The sequence below is a fragment of the Rhipicephalus microplus genome, chromosome 1 (assembly GCF_043290135.1).
Source record: "Rhipicephalus microplus isolate Deutch F79 chromosome 1, USDA_Rmic, whole genome shotgun sequence".
Classification (NCBI taxonomy): domain Eukaryota; kingdom Metazoa; phylum Arthropoda; class Arachnida; order Ixodida; family Ixodidae; genus Rhipicephalus; species Rhipicephalus microplus.
Window position 1 is genome coordinate 6,082,408 of NC_134700.1, and position 17,001 is coordinate 6,099,408.

The window sequence follows — 17,001 nt, forward strand, 5'->3', positions numbered from 1 at the left end:
GGTTATAATAACTTCCCCTGTACATTCCTTGGCATTACTGTCTGTTATATCTCATTAATATTGTGTTAAAACACGGAAAAACGAGCCCTTAGGCATACACTTCTTTCCCTTATTTCATTGAACGAGGGTCTCGTACTGACAGACTTGGTGTGTTTAGGTTGTATAAGAGGGACAATTAATCAGCTGCCCGCTCATAATAAGTTCACGTGCTACGTGACGCCAAACATGCGCATAAGAGTGTTTTCACACTCGTTGTTTGGCTTATAGATGGCACTGACTGTCGCTCCTACTTCTAAATTCACAGATAAACCCAAAAAAGTGGATGGAGGGAGGGCCGCTGTGATAGCTCAGTGGTTAGAGCATCGAACGCGTAATTCGAAGGTCGTAGGTTCGATTCCTGCTCACAGTTGGTAATTTTTTCATCCACTTTTCTTTCTTCTTATTTACATTCCATTGGTTATAATAACTTCCCCTGTACATTCCTTGGCATTACTGTCTGTTATATCTCATTAATATTGTGTTAAAACACGGAAAAACGAGCCCTCAGGCATACACTTCTTTCCCTTATTTCATTGAACGAGGGTCTCGTACTGACAGACTTGGTGTGTTTAGGTTGTATAAGAGGGACAATTAATCAGCTGCCCGCTCATAATAAGTTCACGTGCTACGTGACGCCAAACATGCGCATAAGAGTGTTTTCACACTCGTTGTTTGGCTTATAGATGGCACTGACTGTCGCTCCTACTTCTAAATTCACAGATAAACCCAAAAAAGTGGATGGAGGGAGGGCCGCTGTGATAGCTCAGTGGTTAGAGCATCGAACGCGTAATTCGAAGGTCGTAGGTTCGATTCCTGCTCACAGTTGGTAATTTTTTCATCCACTTTTCTTCTTATTTACATTCCATTGGTTATAATAACTTCCCCTGTACATTCCTTGCCATTACTGTCTGTTATATCTCATTAATATTGTGTTAAAACACGGAAAAACGAGCCCTTAGGCATACACTTCTTTCCCTTATTTCATTGAACGAGGGTCTCGTACTGACAGACTTGGTGTGTTTAGGTTGTATAAGAGGGACAATTAACCAGCTGCCCGCTCATAATAAGTTCACGTGCTACGTGACGCCAAACATGCGCATAAGAGTGTTTTCACACTCGTTGTTTGGCTTATAGATGGCACTGACTGTCGCTCCTACTTCTAAATTCACAGATAAACCCAAAAAAGTGGATGGAGGGAGGGCCGCTGTGATAGCTCAGTGGTTAGATCATCGAACGCGTAATTCGAAGGTCGTAGGTTCGATTCCTGCTCACAGTTGGTAATTTTTTCATCCACTTTTCTTTCTTCTTATTTACATTCCATTGGTTATAATAACTTCCCCTGTACATTCCTTGGCATTACTGTCTGTTATATCTCATTAATATTGTGTTAAAACACGGAAAAACGAGCCCTTAGGCATACACTTCTTTCCCTTATTTCATTGAACGAGGGTCTCGTACTGACAGACTTGGTGTGTTTAGGTTGTATAAGAGGGACAATTAATCAGCTGCCCGCTCATAATAAGTTCACGTGCTACGTGACGCCAAACATGCGCATAAGAGTGTTTTCACACTCGTTGTTTGGCTTATAGATGGCACTGACTGTCGCTCCTACTTCTAAATTCACAGATAAACCCAAAAAAGTGGATGGAGGGAGGGCCGCTGTGATAGCTCAGTGGTTAGAGCATCGAACGCGTAATTCGAAGGTCGTAGGTTCGATTCCTGCTCACAGTTGGTAATTTTTTCATCCACTTTTCTTTCTTCTTATTTACATTCCATTGGTTATAATAACTTCCCCTGTACATTCCTTGGCATTACTGTCTGTTATATCTCATATATATATATATATATATATATATATATATATATATATATATATATATATATATATATATATATATATATATATATTGTGAGCGCGACAAGCAAATGACTCTTTATTCTCTTTGTAATCATCATCACCTGTACATCTTCTTCATCTAGGAATATCATCACCGGCGTGATTGAGCTCGAGCCTGGCGGAATAAACCGGTTCCTCACAAGTGGTGGACTGTGCTTTTCGTTCCCTCAAGTCCTCTCGCCCGCTCTCACTGGAGCTCCGCTCGGGTCGTCGCATACAACCCCCTGCCATGGCGGCCCAAGAAAACCCTGGCCCATCCAACGTCGCCGTCTTACTGCAGCCACCGCCACCCGCTCCGCCCAACAACACTCGCCTGCGTGATCCACCTGCGTTTTCTGGTCTCCGAGGCGATGATGTCGAAGACTGGATCAAGAACTACGACCTCGTCAGCGATTTGAACAGGTGGGACAATCCACACAAGTTGCGCAGCGTCCCATTTTACTTGTCCGATGTTGCGAAAACTTGGTTCTGGAACCACCACCCGGATCTTCCCGACTGGAACACTTTCGAGCAGCAAATTCGTCAGGTATTTGGTGCTCCTGCCGTTCGCACTGAGGCAGCAAAGAAGAAACTCGCTCAACGCACGCAGCTGCCGGGTGAATCTTACACCTCTTATGCTGTTTTTCACTGGTAGATTCGGAGCAGGTTTTTTTGCTCCGTGGCGACGACCTGTGCAAGCGCGTTAACACCGGCATGTCTCAAAACGACCAAATACGCCACATTATTAAAGGCATTAACACCGTCGCCTTTAACGCCCTCGCCACGCAAAATCCTGCCACCACCCAGGACGTGATAACCATCTGTCAGCGACTTGACGAGCTTCAGTCTCTTCGCCTTTGCTACGATGCCACCGACGTTCGTTTGCCTGCACCCCTCGACTTGCGTGCGCTTATTCGCGACATCGTTCGTGAAGAGCTGCACGGGCGCTGCTCTTCCTGTGCTGCTGAAGTTACTTTACATCCTGAAAAAGATAGCTTGCGAGACCTGATTAAACAAGAGATCGCCTCCGCATTGCGTGCGACGTGTTCCAACAGTCCCTGCGTGCGCCAGACGCGCACGTACGCCGAAGTTGCCGTGCTCTCTGCCGCACCCACCGTTTCTGTGCCTACAACAGCAGACCATACGCCTGTGCCTTCGTTATCACCGCCAGTGCGTGCACCACCTTACTACGCACCTCAACGCCCACCTCGACCAATCTGTTACTACTGCGGCTATCGAGGACATATCGCTCGGTTTTGTCGAAGGCGCCAGCAAGACGAGCAACGCGGCTACGCTCCCGAAGAACATCGAAGCTTCCGTCCGACCATGAACTACTTACGGCCACCCTCCCCATCGTCCTATTACCGTTCACCGTCACCTACTTACAACACGGACATGCCTGGGAATTCCCGTACGTCTCGCCGCAGGTCGCCTTCGCCAGGTCGCCGTTCAGTGTCGCCTCTACGGCCCGCCTGCCATTCCACGAACGCCCACGCGGAAAACTCCCCAATGCAGTTTTAGGAGGGGAAACTGCATCCCTTGGACAGCTAACAATTCCTCCAGAGCGGCCATCGAATTTGATAGTAGTGTTTGTAGAAGGTGTACGTGTTGAGGCTCTTGTAGACACTGGCGCTGCCGTTTCGATTATTCGTGCTGATTTTTGTTCCCGCCTTCGAAAAGTCACCACACCTTATGGCGGCCCACCTCTACGTGCGGCGACCAACGCTCTCATTCGTCCACTTGCACAGTGTACTGTTCGTGTCTGCATAGAAGGCATTCGTCATCACATTGTTTTCGCGGTATTTCATGAGTGCACCCACGCTCTCATTCTTGGGTGGGATTTCTTGTCTTCTGCGTCCGCTTTCATATCATGTCATCAGCGCCTCCTGCATCTAAACGCCACTGACTCTTCTCCGCTTGAACAAGATGAACGCATCCGCCTTGTCACCAAGTCAGATTATGTACTTCGGCCATACATCGAAGAAATTATAAGTGTTAATTGCACCGACATTGTGGATGGTGACGTACTAATTCTCCATTACGGTCATACCCTACGTAGGGGCATTGTGATCACACCGGGGCTTATTCGCTTCTTCGATGGGTGTACGTACCTAACCGCCATAAATCAAACGCCCGAGTGTGTACTGCTCCCCTGTGGCTCAACAGTATCTTGCGCGGTCGACAGTGAGCCTGTTGCGATTGTTACTCTTCCGAACAACAACCACAACGATGTCCCGAAGTCGCAATCATTGCCATTCAATGCCTCTGCCACACCTGTGTCGCCGACAATAAGCAATGACTTAACACCTGATCAAACTGAAGATTTGCTCGCCCTGTTAAATAGACACCGTTCTCTATTTGACGTGAACTCGGCCGCCCTCAGCATGACTACCACCGCTACTCACAGCGTCCAGACTGACGGCTCTCGTATTGTACATCGGCGTCCATATCGCGTGTCTCAGGCAGAACGCAAGATCATCGAGGAAAACGTCTCAGACATGCTACGACGCAACATCATACGTCCTTCCTCGAGTCCCTGGTCATCCCCAGTTGTTCTCGTTCAAAAGAAAGATGGGACAGTGCGTTTCTGCGTCGATTACCGTGCGCTAAACAAAATAACGCGCAAGGATGTTTATCCCCTCCCTCGGATCGACGATGCACTGGATTCATTACAGGGCGCAGAGTATTTTTCCAGCCTCGACTGGCAGATACCAATGTCGGAGTCTGATAAAGAGAAGACCACCTTTTCAACGCCAGATGGGTTGTACGAGTTCAATGTGATGCCTTTTGGACTCTGTAATGCGCCCGCCACCTTCGAACGCATGATAGACGGCGTATTGCGTGGTTTGAAATGGAAAACATGTCTGTGTTATCTCGATGACATAGTAGTGTTTTCATCCACGTTCTCGCAGCATCTACAACGTCTTGACGAAGTCCTCACATGCCTTGCAAAAGCCGGTCTACAGCTTAACACCAAGAAATGTACCTTTGCTAGCAAGACAAACAAGGTTCTCGGCCACCTTGTCAGCAAAAAAGGAATTCGGCCCGACCCCGAGAAGCTTGCCGCTGTCCTCGATTTTCCTCGTCCACTACGTCAGAAGGACCTGCGCAGCTTTCTTGGGTTATCTTCTTACTTCCGGCGCTTCATACGTGGTTTCGCGGAACTTGCGTCTCCGCTCCATCAACTCCTCGCAAAGAACGTCCCCTTCATTTGGTCCGAAGACTGCGAAAGCGCTTTCACGGCATTGAAGCAAGCCCTCACGCCGGATCCGGTACTGTGCCACTTCGATTCCACCGCACCCACCATCCTTCACACCGACGCAAGTAGTCATGGTCTTGGTGCGTTACTCTTGCAGCGTAACAAAAACTTACGCGAACGCGTCGTTGCTTACGCAAGTCGTACTCTTACCGCTCCAGAAAAGAACTACACTATGACCGAGCAGGAGTGCCTTGCTGTTGTTTGGGCAGTGCAAAGATTCCGACCATATCTTCACGGCCGTCATTTTACCGTCGTGACCGAGCATAACGCCCTGTGCTGGCTTTCATCGCTGAAAAACTTATCGGGTCGCCTTGGTGGCTGGGCGCTTCGCTTACAGGAGTATGATTTCGATGTCGCCTACAGATCTGGGAAGAAGCATCAAGATGCTGATGCTCTATCGTGCTGTCCTTTGCCCAGCGGAAGCAATTCACCATCGATACTCCAAAACAACAGCACCTCTCCAATCGCAGTGCTAAGTTCATCACCTGCCACCCTATCCGTCCTTGTTTCACAACAACGTGCCGACCCGTACTGCCGCACCATTGTTGACCGCTTGACCGGCTCTACTACTCCTCCAAACGCCAGACTCCGTCGACAACTTAAACAATTTAAGCTTGCCGGTGATGCTTTATGTCGCTACATTTACCACATCGATGGCAACAAGTGGGTACCCATCATCCCACGTTCTCTGCAACGTGAAGTTCTGGAAGCCTTTCATGATGATCCAACCGCTGCTCATCTAGGCTACCACAAGACTTACGACAAAATACGAAGTCGTTGTTTTTGGCCTGGCCTCTCTTCAGCCGTCGCTAAGTACGTCGCCTCCTGTGTCCATTGCCAACGGCGAAAACGACCGACAACTGCTCCGGCTGGCTTAATGCAACCTCTTCCTTGTCCCGCCTCACCTTTTGAAGTCGTTGGAATCAACTTGTATGGCCCTCTTCCTATATCGTCCAATGGGAATCGCTGGATTGTCACGGCAGTCGACCACCTTACCCGCTACGCAGAAACAGCTTCTATACCATCTGGGACTGCCACTGAGATCGCCGATTTCTTTCTTCGCCACATCTTTTTGCGTCTTGGAGCTCCACCCATTCTCCTCAGTGATCGTGGCAAAGTCTTCCTATCTTCCATTGTCGAGGAAGTTTTGCATGTCTCGAACACTGTTCATAAGACCACTTCTAGCTACCACCCGCAGACCAACGGATTGACTGAACGGTTTCATCGGACCCTATCGGACATGATCGCTATGTACATTCACCCCAACCACACGAACTGGGATGCAATTCTACCCTTCGTGACATTCGCCTATAATGCGGCTGCTCAACGCACTACCGGCTTTTCTCCATTTTTTCTCGTCCATGGTCGCTCGCCGAGTTTCGCTCTGGATGTCTCCTTTCGGCCCCTGGACCCTCAACGGCTCCTTTCTCTCAAGAATTCCTATCTCGTCTCGCACACTGCCGTCACCAGGCCCGTGTTAACACCGGCCTCTCTAAAGACACTCGAAAATCTCGCTACGACTCGTCTCGCCGTGTTGTGAGTTTTTCCCCTGGTGACGAAGTTCTTCTATGGACTCCACTACGCGTCCCCGGCCTATGCGACAAATTCATCAGTCGCTTCATTGGGCCATACACGGTGGTCGAACAGACATCTCCTGTCAATTACCGCGTTTCTCCTCTTAGCGCTAGTCCTGATCATCGTTGCCGAGGAACAGAGATAGTGCACGTATCTCGTTTAAAGCCTTATGCGCGACACATTTCATAATACTGTCAAGCGACCAGGCGGCCGCTTTCACCGCGCGGGGGAATTAGTGTGAGCGCGACAAGCGAATGACTCTTTATTCTCTTTGTAATCATCATCACCTGTACATCTTCTTCATCTAGGAATATCATCACCGGCGTGATTGAGCTCGAGCCTGGCGGAATAAACCGGTTCCTCACAATGTGTGTGTGTGTGTGTGTGTGTGCGTGTGCGTGCGTGCGTGTGTGTGTGTGTGTGTGTGTGTGTGTGTGTGTGTGTGTGAAGGGAGAGGCCAGTTTTTGCAACCTACAAGGGCTCAGCGTTGTTGGAAAGAGAGGCTACACATCTGATAAATGACTGCTTACAACACTGATCACCTCTGCATCGGATGTGGATGCTCTAACCACTTTAACACTTGCGGAATTCTCGGAAGGTGCTCAAAGTATGTGGTGCCCCAGTGTTTGTGTGCTCTGCCTCATCAAAACATGATATCTGCTTAGTAGCAGGACAGCGATCCTCTGTAGGGTACTGCATGACATGCTCCTGTCTGTTCATGACACAATGTTTTTTATTCACTATGGCATTCATGAATAACAATAAAATACAGATGTTGATAACTGTGCATCAACTAGAAGATTTAAGCTTGAAAAGCAGCGAAAGACAGAATAGTAGCGGTGTTCCTACAAGCATCTTCACAGCACATCCCCGTTTCAGGCAAATTGTTCACAACAGATGTCCTCCATACTGGCAGGCAGTGGGTTCATCACTGGTGAAGTCTCGTTGACAAATTGGCACTTCCACCAGTTGGTGTGGTTTCGTCCTGGCACATTTCCTCGAAGCACTGACACACCCTTTCCCATATTGCAATGGACTGAAAAATTATGGCTTACATCAAAAAGCAGAAAAACAGCCCCGAAAGAGAAAGTTTTCACAGTCCCACATGAAAAACCAAGAAGTAATGGTCTATTAGAAAACTACACACAGCAATGTGTACCACAAATTTTATACCACTCACATATGAGGTATGAGAACATACACCTCCTATAAGCAAAAACTGTTTGCTTATATGCAAAGCAAATAGACATAACATTTTTTTTGTTTGTCAACAATTCGACAATGTGGTTAAACGAAAAATGTCCAATACCAGTCATTTTAGCATTTATTCAACTTGTTTTACTCATGCACCCTAAACCTTGGAGACAGTATCGCCCAGGAAAATGAGCACCTTTGCTTGATCAACATATGCATGATCTCTGATGTTTGGTGATAACTTTATGAAACCATTCTTTTTTTTTTTATATCAACTATACGCAAGTAATTTGGAGGGGGGGATAGGCTTTACATCAGAAAATTCAACATTTGCACAGGCTTTCGTGTTGCACATATCCTGTGTGATGTCTTAAGTTATTTGGACGGTGCCCTAAAAATGGCACTAATTAGCCTTGTAAACAATGTTTACAGGTATATGTGGATGATTAACTCAAGCTAATGATTCTGCTTCTGTGAGACAGATCCGGGTTGAGATTAGATAAATCTTCAAGCAACAAGAGAATGAATTGATTGTGTTTCACGCATGAGGTTCCGCAAAATAATACACTGCCGTTTCTTTATCTTGAGCTAACTTTTAATGCAAATCATTTGTGCAAGTTTTAATTCTCCCCATTCAATGAAACCAATTTTAGATTATTCATCTTATCATTTTGAAGTATCGAGTATTGTAGTCAACCTTCTGAATTCAGCTGTTAAGAAGTCATGTTGCCACGAAATGGCATGTGTTTTTTTTTTTTTTTTCAAAATAAATAACTAGCCTGCCAGATGCAGGCTTTCTGACCAATGTTCTGGTGCTCGCTGCTCTAAAGTTTTTGTGAATGAAAAAGGGAAATATATACACTACTAAAGCTGCAAAAAAATGACAACAACCTTGTATGTGCATGTATTTACACCAGGGCTGGGCAGAAATACTTGTAAAAAAATTCCAGAATACAGATATGGAAATACTTGTGTTGAAAGCCTGAAATACAGATACTGAGATACACAACCTTTGATGTAGCTGGGTATTTGGGAGATACTTCCGAAAAAAGTTGCAAAAAGCATTCTGGAATAGAAATACAGCATTACAGATACAAGAATACTTTGTTTCAGGGAAGCTTATATGCCGCAAGGACTTTAATTGGAGCAACGTAATGCAGTCAACAAAGTTGCAGAGCATTGAATCTTGCAGTCAAATTTTTGTTTATTACACTACCCTCAGAATCATTAAAACCTAACCAAGGGAGGACTTACAATATACAGTACAAGTAATAATTACATAATTGCAAGTACCAATATGTGGCACTTGGATAGGCTTCAGCGTGATTTGGATGAAGACCAAGAAGACACAGAGAATATGGACAAGCGCTGACTTACAACTGAGTTTATTTGCAGTTGAACAAGCCTTTCTATGTGCCGAAATCTGCCTGTATTAACTTATACACAGAAGAGCAAGATAAAAGACGATATAAACAGAAACCCAAGATCTATAAGCAAAAATAAAAAAAAATTCAAATGCTTACAGACGGACCAAATATCAAAGATATTACACACCTATATCACACAAGATAAACTGATCTTCGAAACGAAGATAGCACATGATTTATACTTAAAAAAACGGCCCCTTCAAAATAAAAGCCGACCAAGCGCATGGCGATAAATGTCTAACTTGTCCTGGTGATATGTAATGTGGGTGTCTAAAAGAAGAAGTGATCAAATAACATGGAAAGCACATGAGGATGAAACAGCAATGCATAACAACCTAGAGAACAGATATCGGCGTCAGTTACTGTAACCAACAACCTTCTTGCGCTCTCAGCGAAACCCGAGCTATACATAACCAAAAGCTGACAAAACCAATAAAAAGATACCCAGGAACGTACCAAAGTAAATTAAAACAACCCAGCGCAGGGGTGACAAACTACGCTCTGTGAATAACAAACTAATTTGTATCATTTGTGTCAAGAAAAACAAGCGTCAAGAAAAATAAAAAACCAAAACCAGAAAGAAAATCATGTGAGAGTGAAATGACACATCAAACGAAATCATCTAAAAAGGAACTCAACGTCCATTAGTGTAACAGAAAGCATGCTTACACATTGATCACCAGCTTTTTTCAATACAAAAACGCTTCAACAAGTTCGCGTTCAGTCCTATCTATGGCTATTTTAAAAAGTTGGGTGCCACTGAAATTTGGTGTGCAGCCACAACGCTTATAGTGCTTGGCTAGGTGGCTTTATTGCGTACATTCGAGTTGTGCTCTTTTGCACGTTCATTAAAACATCTGCCCTATGCAACAGCAGTCACGGCTTAGGAGAATGTCATAAAGCACATTTGCTACACATTCTGTGAACCTGTTTTTTGTGCCGAGCCAAGCATTGGGGTAACGCTTGCTGATTAGTCATGCTGCACAATTTCGACAGCTTACACGGGGCTGAGAAGACAACTTGAACATCAAGTTCATATCAAGAGTTCATATCAATATCAAGAGGGTAGCTTTGAAGCTACCCTCTTGATATTGTGTGAAATTTTATGCATGTAGGGCATCGCTTGTACCTGCTTCTTTCGATTTGTTGTTTTTCCTTGTCAGACCGCTTAGACTTTTGAAGCAACGATTTGGAAACCTCAGATACCAGGAAAGATGGGTACCCTGCACTGCTCAAACAGGTTACCTGATCTTTGAAGCTTTCATTCATGCAATGTTCACAGGATTTTGTTAGCGTGGACTGGAGACAATTCATAACAACTATTCCTCTCTTGAAGAGTTTCGAATCAACGCTTTCAAAGGGAAGTAGGCATTTGTATTTTATTTTATTTTTGCTTAAATATCTTGGGTTCTGCTTTTCATTGTCTTTTATTTTGCTCTTTTGTGTATAGGTAACAGGCAGCTTTTGGCACATAAAAAAGATTGCTGAAGTGCAACTAAACTCAGTTGAAAGTCGGCGCTCCTGTGTGTTCTGTATGTCTCTTTAGTCTTTGTCTAAATCACGCCTATCCGAGAACGTACCAACTTGCCTAAGTCGAAGCGTTATTGCGTATATGGTACTCTGCTTATAAGAGACATCACATATAAAAAACAAGAATTGCTGCCCTAAGCATGCCTCTTATAAAGGGGCTCAACTGTACTCAAACTTATCTCAGAAATACTATCATGATACTCTTGATACTACCCAAACCTGGTTTTCACAAAGGGAAAAAAAATGTGCAGAAAATTTTATGTTGACGTTTTTTCCTACAGCAAAAAATTTCAGCATATAGGTTCAAAAATGGACAAGAAAGCTATATGAAGATAGGCCCGTGAAGAATAGTTGTGGTGTTAAATCATGCGACTCGTTCGAATACCTGTTCATTGAACGTGGTTTCTACAATGCACCCAAGCCTGCACCAGGTTTACAATAGACATCTACCGGGGTACGTCACAGTGTGACATCACCGGCGCACGTGCAAGGCGGTGGTTGGCAAAACACTCCCGTTGGCGGCTGAGTTGGGTGCACTCACTCGGTGCTTGGGGCAAGTTTTTTTTTCCTTTTTGAAAACTTAATCTTCATCTCACAGTGGCAACATTAGCTTGGTATATGTCAGAGAACATCCAGGTGTGTGGTAAAGTGCGTGATAAAATATTTGCCAAGCTGGCTGGCTGTTTATCTCGAAGAAGTGAACACACGTGGCGACCTGTGCAAGGAACAGTGGCATCGTCTTCGAAAATGTGCAGTGTTGAGTGTGGCGTGTAGTGTGCGTTGAAAGGTATCGGAAATAATGGTTCACCTTTACGGATGGTGAAACTGGGAATATTAAGCGTTGTGTGTGATGTATGAATAAGATGGTGCACCCTGTTTGCGAAAACACTGGTATTCGTTGTGAGCTGGTTGTATTGCAAAACTTTATTACAAATATTTTTTCTGGTGAAGGTGGAGCCCTCTTGTAATAACCGGTTGTCGTTGAAACTTTACGATCTGACATTTTAGTCAAGGTAAAAATGCATTTGACGCAGTCATCTGTGAGTGGATAAATCGTCGTATGCACGGCAGGGGAAAAAAAAAAGTGCATGATGAATGGATTGGAATAAAAAAACTTTATTTTTTTTTAATGAAAAAACTTTATTTTGGAATGAAAAAACTTTATTTAAGTTATTTAAGTGCATGATCTTCGGGTGAAATATGCGATTACCAATGAGCATGTTGAGGCGTTGCCGAATCTGCATATACGCTTTACCATGGCTATAACTCGTATTATCAGATACCTGATACGTGTTAATAAAAACAGCCGAGATTTCAATTTCTTATCTACTTTGTACTGTTAAGGCGTTTAATAGCCATAAGGATCAAGCCGATTACGGCTTGATCCTTATGAGGTGACAATGCGCATTAGAAGTTTGTGTATCAGGCCTAAAGAAGCAATGTAAGTACGAAAACACGTTATAGGTGTCAAATGCAGCAAGGTAAGTGTGCCAAATAATATTCTATATAATTAAGTTGTTGGGTTTTACATCAAATGAGTTTTCACGAGGTGATTGAGAAATGCAGCGGCAGAATTTCACTTTAATTTTCCTGAAAATATGTTAACCTAAGCCTAACGCACGGCAAGAAATGTTTCTTTTTTTCATTCATCTCCCATCAGATTTTGTGCAATGAGTGAGAATCATATCCGTGATGTCGTGCACAGCAGCTCAAAACCATGCTGCCACCAATGCTGTAACTCATTTAAAACTACATTGCACATGTCACAATAGAAGTAAGTTTAAATCCATGCTGGGCAAATATTTCTTTGAGTGTCAGTTACCGTGTACATTCAAAGCTTTCGGTTTAGAAATAGATCAGATTTTTTCGTGGCTGCCATCCACGTGGGTGAAGCCCATTGCGGGACAGTCGCATCTCTCAGTACTCTAAAGTTTCTCTATCCATCCATCTACGACGAGCAAATTTCCACACTATAAGCAGTGACCATTCCTCGACCCCCTTTTCAGAAGTTGTGGCTTTAGAACATGGCAATGTAGAAACTTCTGTCGAAAAAATGCAGGCACACAGCTCTTCTATGCACAAAGATGCCGCCGGCGGAACTTTCTTGCCAACCAGCACCTGCTCCGAAAGAGGGTATGGTGAGCTTGGTGCCCGCAGTGACGTCACACTGTTTACAAACAGGGAGAGGTCTATTGTCTACCCATTGCACAAAGTGTGTTTGCGTACCTGAATTTTTGCACGTGTCCTGATAGCATTGATAGTTCTGTCTGGCTATACTGCTTTGAGATCGCGAGATCTCAATTTTGAACTACACTGAATTTTGGCAGACCATTCCCTCTCACATTTTCCTCTCTCCTCAAGTTTCTTCTGGTATACACATCTTCTGTCAATAAGTACAAGTTTCAGTGTTCACTTGTTTGTGTGCCATTAGTTTGCTCTGCCAAAATTCAATATGAATCTGTACCAACTAGCCCTCTTTGCAACCCTTCTGAAAACAGGAATCGTCGCACGTTCAAGGAGAACGACGTTTGCCGCAGTGATTAGTGGGCAGACATCAACAAAGAAAGCAATGTGTAAAATTTTTGTGTCAATCCTCCCTTTTAGTATTACGAATGTTCAATAAAGTGAGCATACACATGAATCCGATCAGCTTGCTCTCTGTAGTATACAAGCTATTTACAAAGGTAATTGCTAACAGAGTAAAGAAAACATTAGAATTCAATCAACCAAAGGAACAAGCAGGATTTCGAACAGGCTACTCAACAATTGACCACATTCATACTATCAATCAGGTAATAGAGAAATGCTCAGAGTATAACCAACCACTATACATAGCCTTCATAGATTACGAGAAGGCGTTTGATTCAGTAGAAATATCAGCCGTCATGCAAACACTGCGGAATCAGGGCGTAGATGAAGTATATATAAACATTCTGAAAGAAATCTACAGGGGATCAACTGCTACCATAGTGCTTCATAGAGAAAGCAACAGAATACCAATCAAGAAGGGTGTAAGGCAGGGGGACACAATTTCCCCAGTGCTATTTACCGCGTGCTTACAGGAGGTTTTCAGAAGCCTAGAATGGGAACAGTTAGGGATAAGAGTCAATGGAGAATACCTTAGTAACCTGCGCTTCGCCGATGACATTGCATTGCTGAGTAACTCGGGGGACGAATTGCAACTCATGATTACGGAGTTAGACAAGGAGAGCAGAAAAGTGGGTCTTAAAATTAATCTGCAGAAAACGAAAGTAATGTACAACAACCTCGGCAAAGAGCAGCGCTTCGAGATAGGTAATGGTGCGCTTGAAGTTGTAAAAGACTATGTCTACTTAGGGCAGGTAATAACCGCAGAGCCGAACCACGAGATTGAAGTAACTAGAAGAATAAGAATGGGGTGGAGCACATTCGGCAAGCACTCTCAAGTTATGACAGGTAGATTGCCACTATCCCTCAAGAGGAAGGTATATAACAGCTGTATCTTGCCGGTACTTAGCTACGGAGCAGAAACCTGGAGACTTACAAAGAGGGTTCAGCTTAAATTGAGGACGACGCAGCGAGCAATGGAAAGAAAAATGGTAGGTGTAACCTTAAGAGACAAGAAGAGAGCAGAGTGGATTAGGGAACAAACGGGGATTAAGGATATCATAGCTGAAATCAAGAAGAAGAAATGGACATGGGCAGGGCATGTAGCGCGTAGACAGGATAACCGCTGGTCATTAAGGGTAACTGACTGGATTCCCAGAGAAGGGAAGCGGGTTAGGGGGAGAGAGAAGGTTAGGTGGGCACATGAGATTAAGAAGTTTGTAGGTATAAATTGGAAGCAGCAAGCACAGGACCGAGTTAACTGGCGGAACATGGGAGAGGCCTTTGTCCTGCAGTGGACGTAGTCAGGCTGATGATGATGATGATGATGATGACACATGAATCAGGTTATGTAAATGATACATATACCTGAATGCAATTATTCAGTGATTTAATGAAATCTCTTTAATATTATAAAGTTTTTTGCTACAGTTGTGTTTATTTTTTTTATTTATTTACAGATACTGCAGGCCCTACCCGGGCCCATGCAGGAGTGGGATACAAACAATACATTTAAGCAATAACTAGTAATACACTGGAGTACAGGGCATAAATGAAAAAATACATAACTATCAAGTACAGAAAAGTCAAATATATTTTCTCGCTGTTCAACAGAACTGCGCTCAACTAAGAATATTTTCAACATTTGTAGCCGGATGATTTGCACTCAAATGACACTATTTTCTGCATACATCACTTATATGGTGAAATTAATCTTTTCTATCTGTTGAGTGAATGAAGCCGTCAAGGCAGCATTCACTACTTCCGCAGGTAATGCGTTCCAATGAAAAATTGCGCGAGGAAAGAGAGCGAACTTGTGGGCATTAATGTGGCTAGGTGGCTGCCTAAACATTTTGTTGTGATTTGTCCTAGCTGAAAGTTTAGAAGGCTGCTGAAGGTATCGTTCCCGTGATAATTTAAAATCCCCGTGATCAAGTTGGTAGACGAATTTTAATCTGGATATTATCCTGCGCTGTTCTAGTATTTGTAGGCTTGCCCTATTACGTAGATTAGTTACACTATGTTGTCGGGAGTAAGCGGAATATATAAAGCGCAGAGCTAAATTTTGGACCCTTTCTATTTTCTTAATCAAATATTGTTGCCAAGGGCTCCAAATAATGTCGGCATACTCCAATTTTGGTCGCACGAGGGCTTTATACGCTTTTAGTTTTAACGTGGGAGGAGTGTTACGCAGTTTTCTTTTCAAAAAGGATAATTTCTTCAGTGCACCCGAACACACATTTTCAACGTGCGTTTCCCAACTGAGGTTACTGGTAAGTGTAACTCCCAGATATTTAACCCGATCGGTTCTCGTGATTGCAGCATTTCCTATGAAATATGTGAAATGAAGGGGTAACGTTTTGTTGGTAAACGTAACGGAATTTGTTTTTGAACGATTTATTTTTAGTCCCCACCTTATACACCATTCGTTAATTGAGCGCAAGGCATCATTAAGTTTAATTTGGTCTTCTTGGTTATTTATGGATGTGTACACTACGCAGTCGTCCGCAAATAGTTCAATCTGGATCGGTGGCTCGACACAGAAATAAATATCATTAATATAAACCAAAAAAAGAAGAGGTCCGAGGACTGAGCCCTGCGGAACTCCCGAATGCACTGCCAACTCTTTCGAGAGACAGCCATTTATGATAACACACTGTCTCCTGTTACTCAAGTAGCTCCCGATCCATGCTACAACCTTCTGCTCAATGCCTATAGCTAATAATTTTGTTATTAAATTCTGATGGGGTACGACGTCAAAGGCCTTAGAAAAATCCAAAAATATGGCATCGGTTTGACCTTTCAAATTAAGCGTTCTGATTAAATCATCAGTTATTTCAGCCAGTTGGGTGACGGTCGACAAACCAGACCTAAATCCATGCTGCTGGGCATACAGTAGTTTGTTATTTTCTAAGTAAGTGATCATGGCCTTAAATATAATGTGCTCAAATAATTTACAGCAAGTACTAGTTAAGGAAACAGGCCTGTAATTGTTAACTTCCAAAGTGGAGCCCGATTTATGTACCGGAATTATTTTTGCCGAGCGCCAGTCATCAGGAATAACTGCAGCGTCTAACGATGCAGTGTAAATGCGATGTAAATATCTTGCCACCCAAACAGCATATCTACTCAAAAAAGTATTAGATAGTCCGTCCGGACCAGGTGATTTCTTTACATCTAGTTTGTGTAAAAGGCAAAGGACTCCATCCTCAGTGATTTCCACTTCTGGCATGAGGCTATCAGAGTCATATGACCGCAACTGAGCATGCGTGGCTGTCCGTGTAAAAATGGACTGGAAAAAGACATTAAATTTGTTGGCAATGGTAGTCACGTCAACAATACTTTCTCCCTCGACCCTGATCTCTGAAATGCCTCGTTTATCTTTTGACAGATAGCGCCAGAATTTTTGGGGTTCATTCTTCATGAATGACGGTAGAGTATCTGAAAAAAATCTTTCCTTTGCCGATCGTGTTAGTTCTCGCAGCTTAGAAGTAAGGCTTGAAAAATCACTCGTG

General features: G+C 43.8%; 1 protein-coding gene and 3 non-coding genes across 8 annotated transcripts in view; 3 read left to right on the forward strand and 1 right to left on the reverse strand.

Moving 5' to 3' along the window:
- Window positions 1–17,001, reverse strand: part of LOC142767442 (sorting nexin-4-like) — a 284,030-nt gene that overhangs the window by 23,059 nt on the left and 243,970 nt on the right. For 4 of the 5 annotated variants that reach the window (XM_075869115.1, XM_075869139.1, XM_075869111.1 and 1 more), the window contains one exon: window positions 7,465–7,785. The exons of the other annotated variant lie outside the window; for it this stretch is intronic. In XM_075869115.1, coding sequence (XP_075725230.1) covers window positions 7,678–7,785 — 108 coding nt within the window. In that variant the 3' untranslated portion in view covers window positions 7,465–7,677. Of the gene's footprint in view, window positions 1–7,464; window positions 7,786–17,001 lie in introns of those variants that run through there. 5 annotated transcript variants of the gene reach the window in all.
- Window positions 337–409, forward strand: TRNAT-CGU (transfer RNA threonine (anticodon CGU)). The gene has a single exon. It is a non-coding gene; the product is annotated as a tRNA-Thr (tRNA).
- TRNAT-CGU (transfer RNA threonine (anticodon CGU)) lies at window positions 792–864 on the forward strand. Its single transcript has one exon. It is a non-coding gene; the product is annotated as a tRNA-Thr (tRNA).
- TRNAT-CGU (transfer RNA threonine (anticodon CGU)) lies at window positions 1,698–1,770 on the forward strand. The gene has a single exon. It is a non-coding gene; the product is annotated as a tRNA-Thr (tRNA).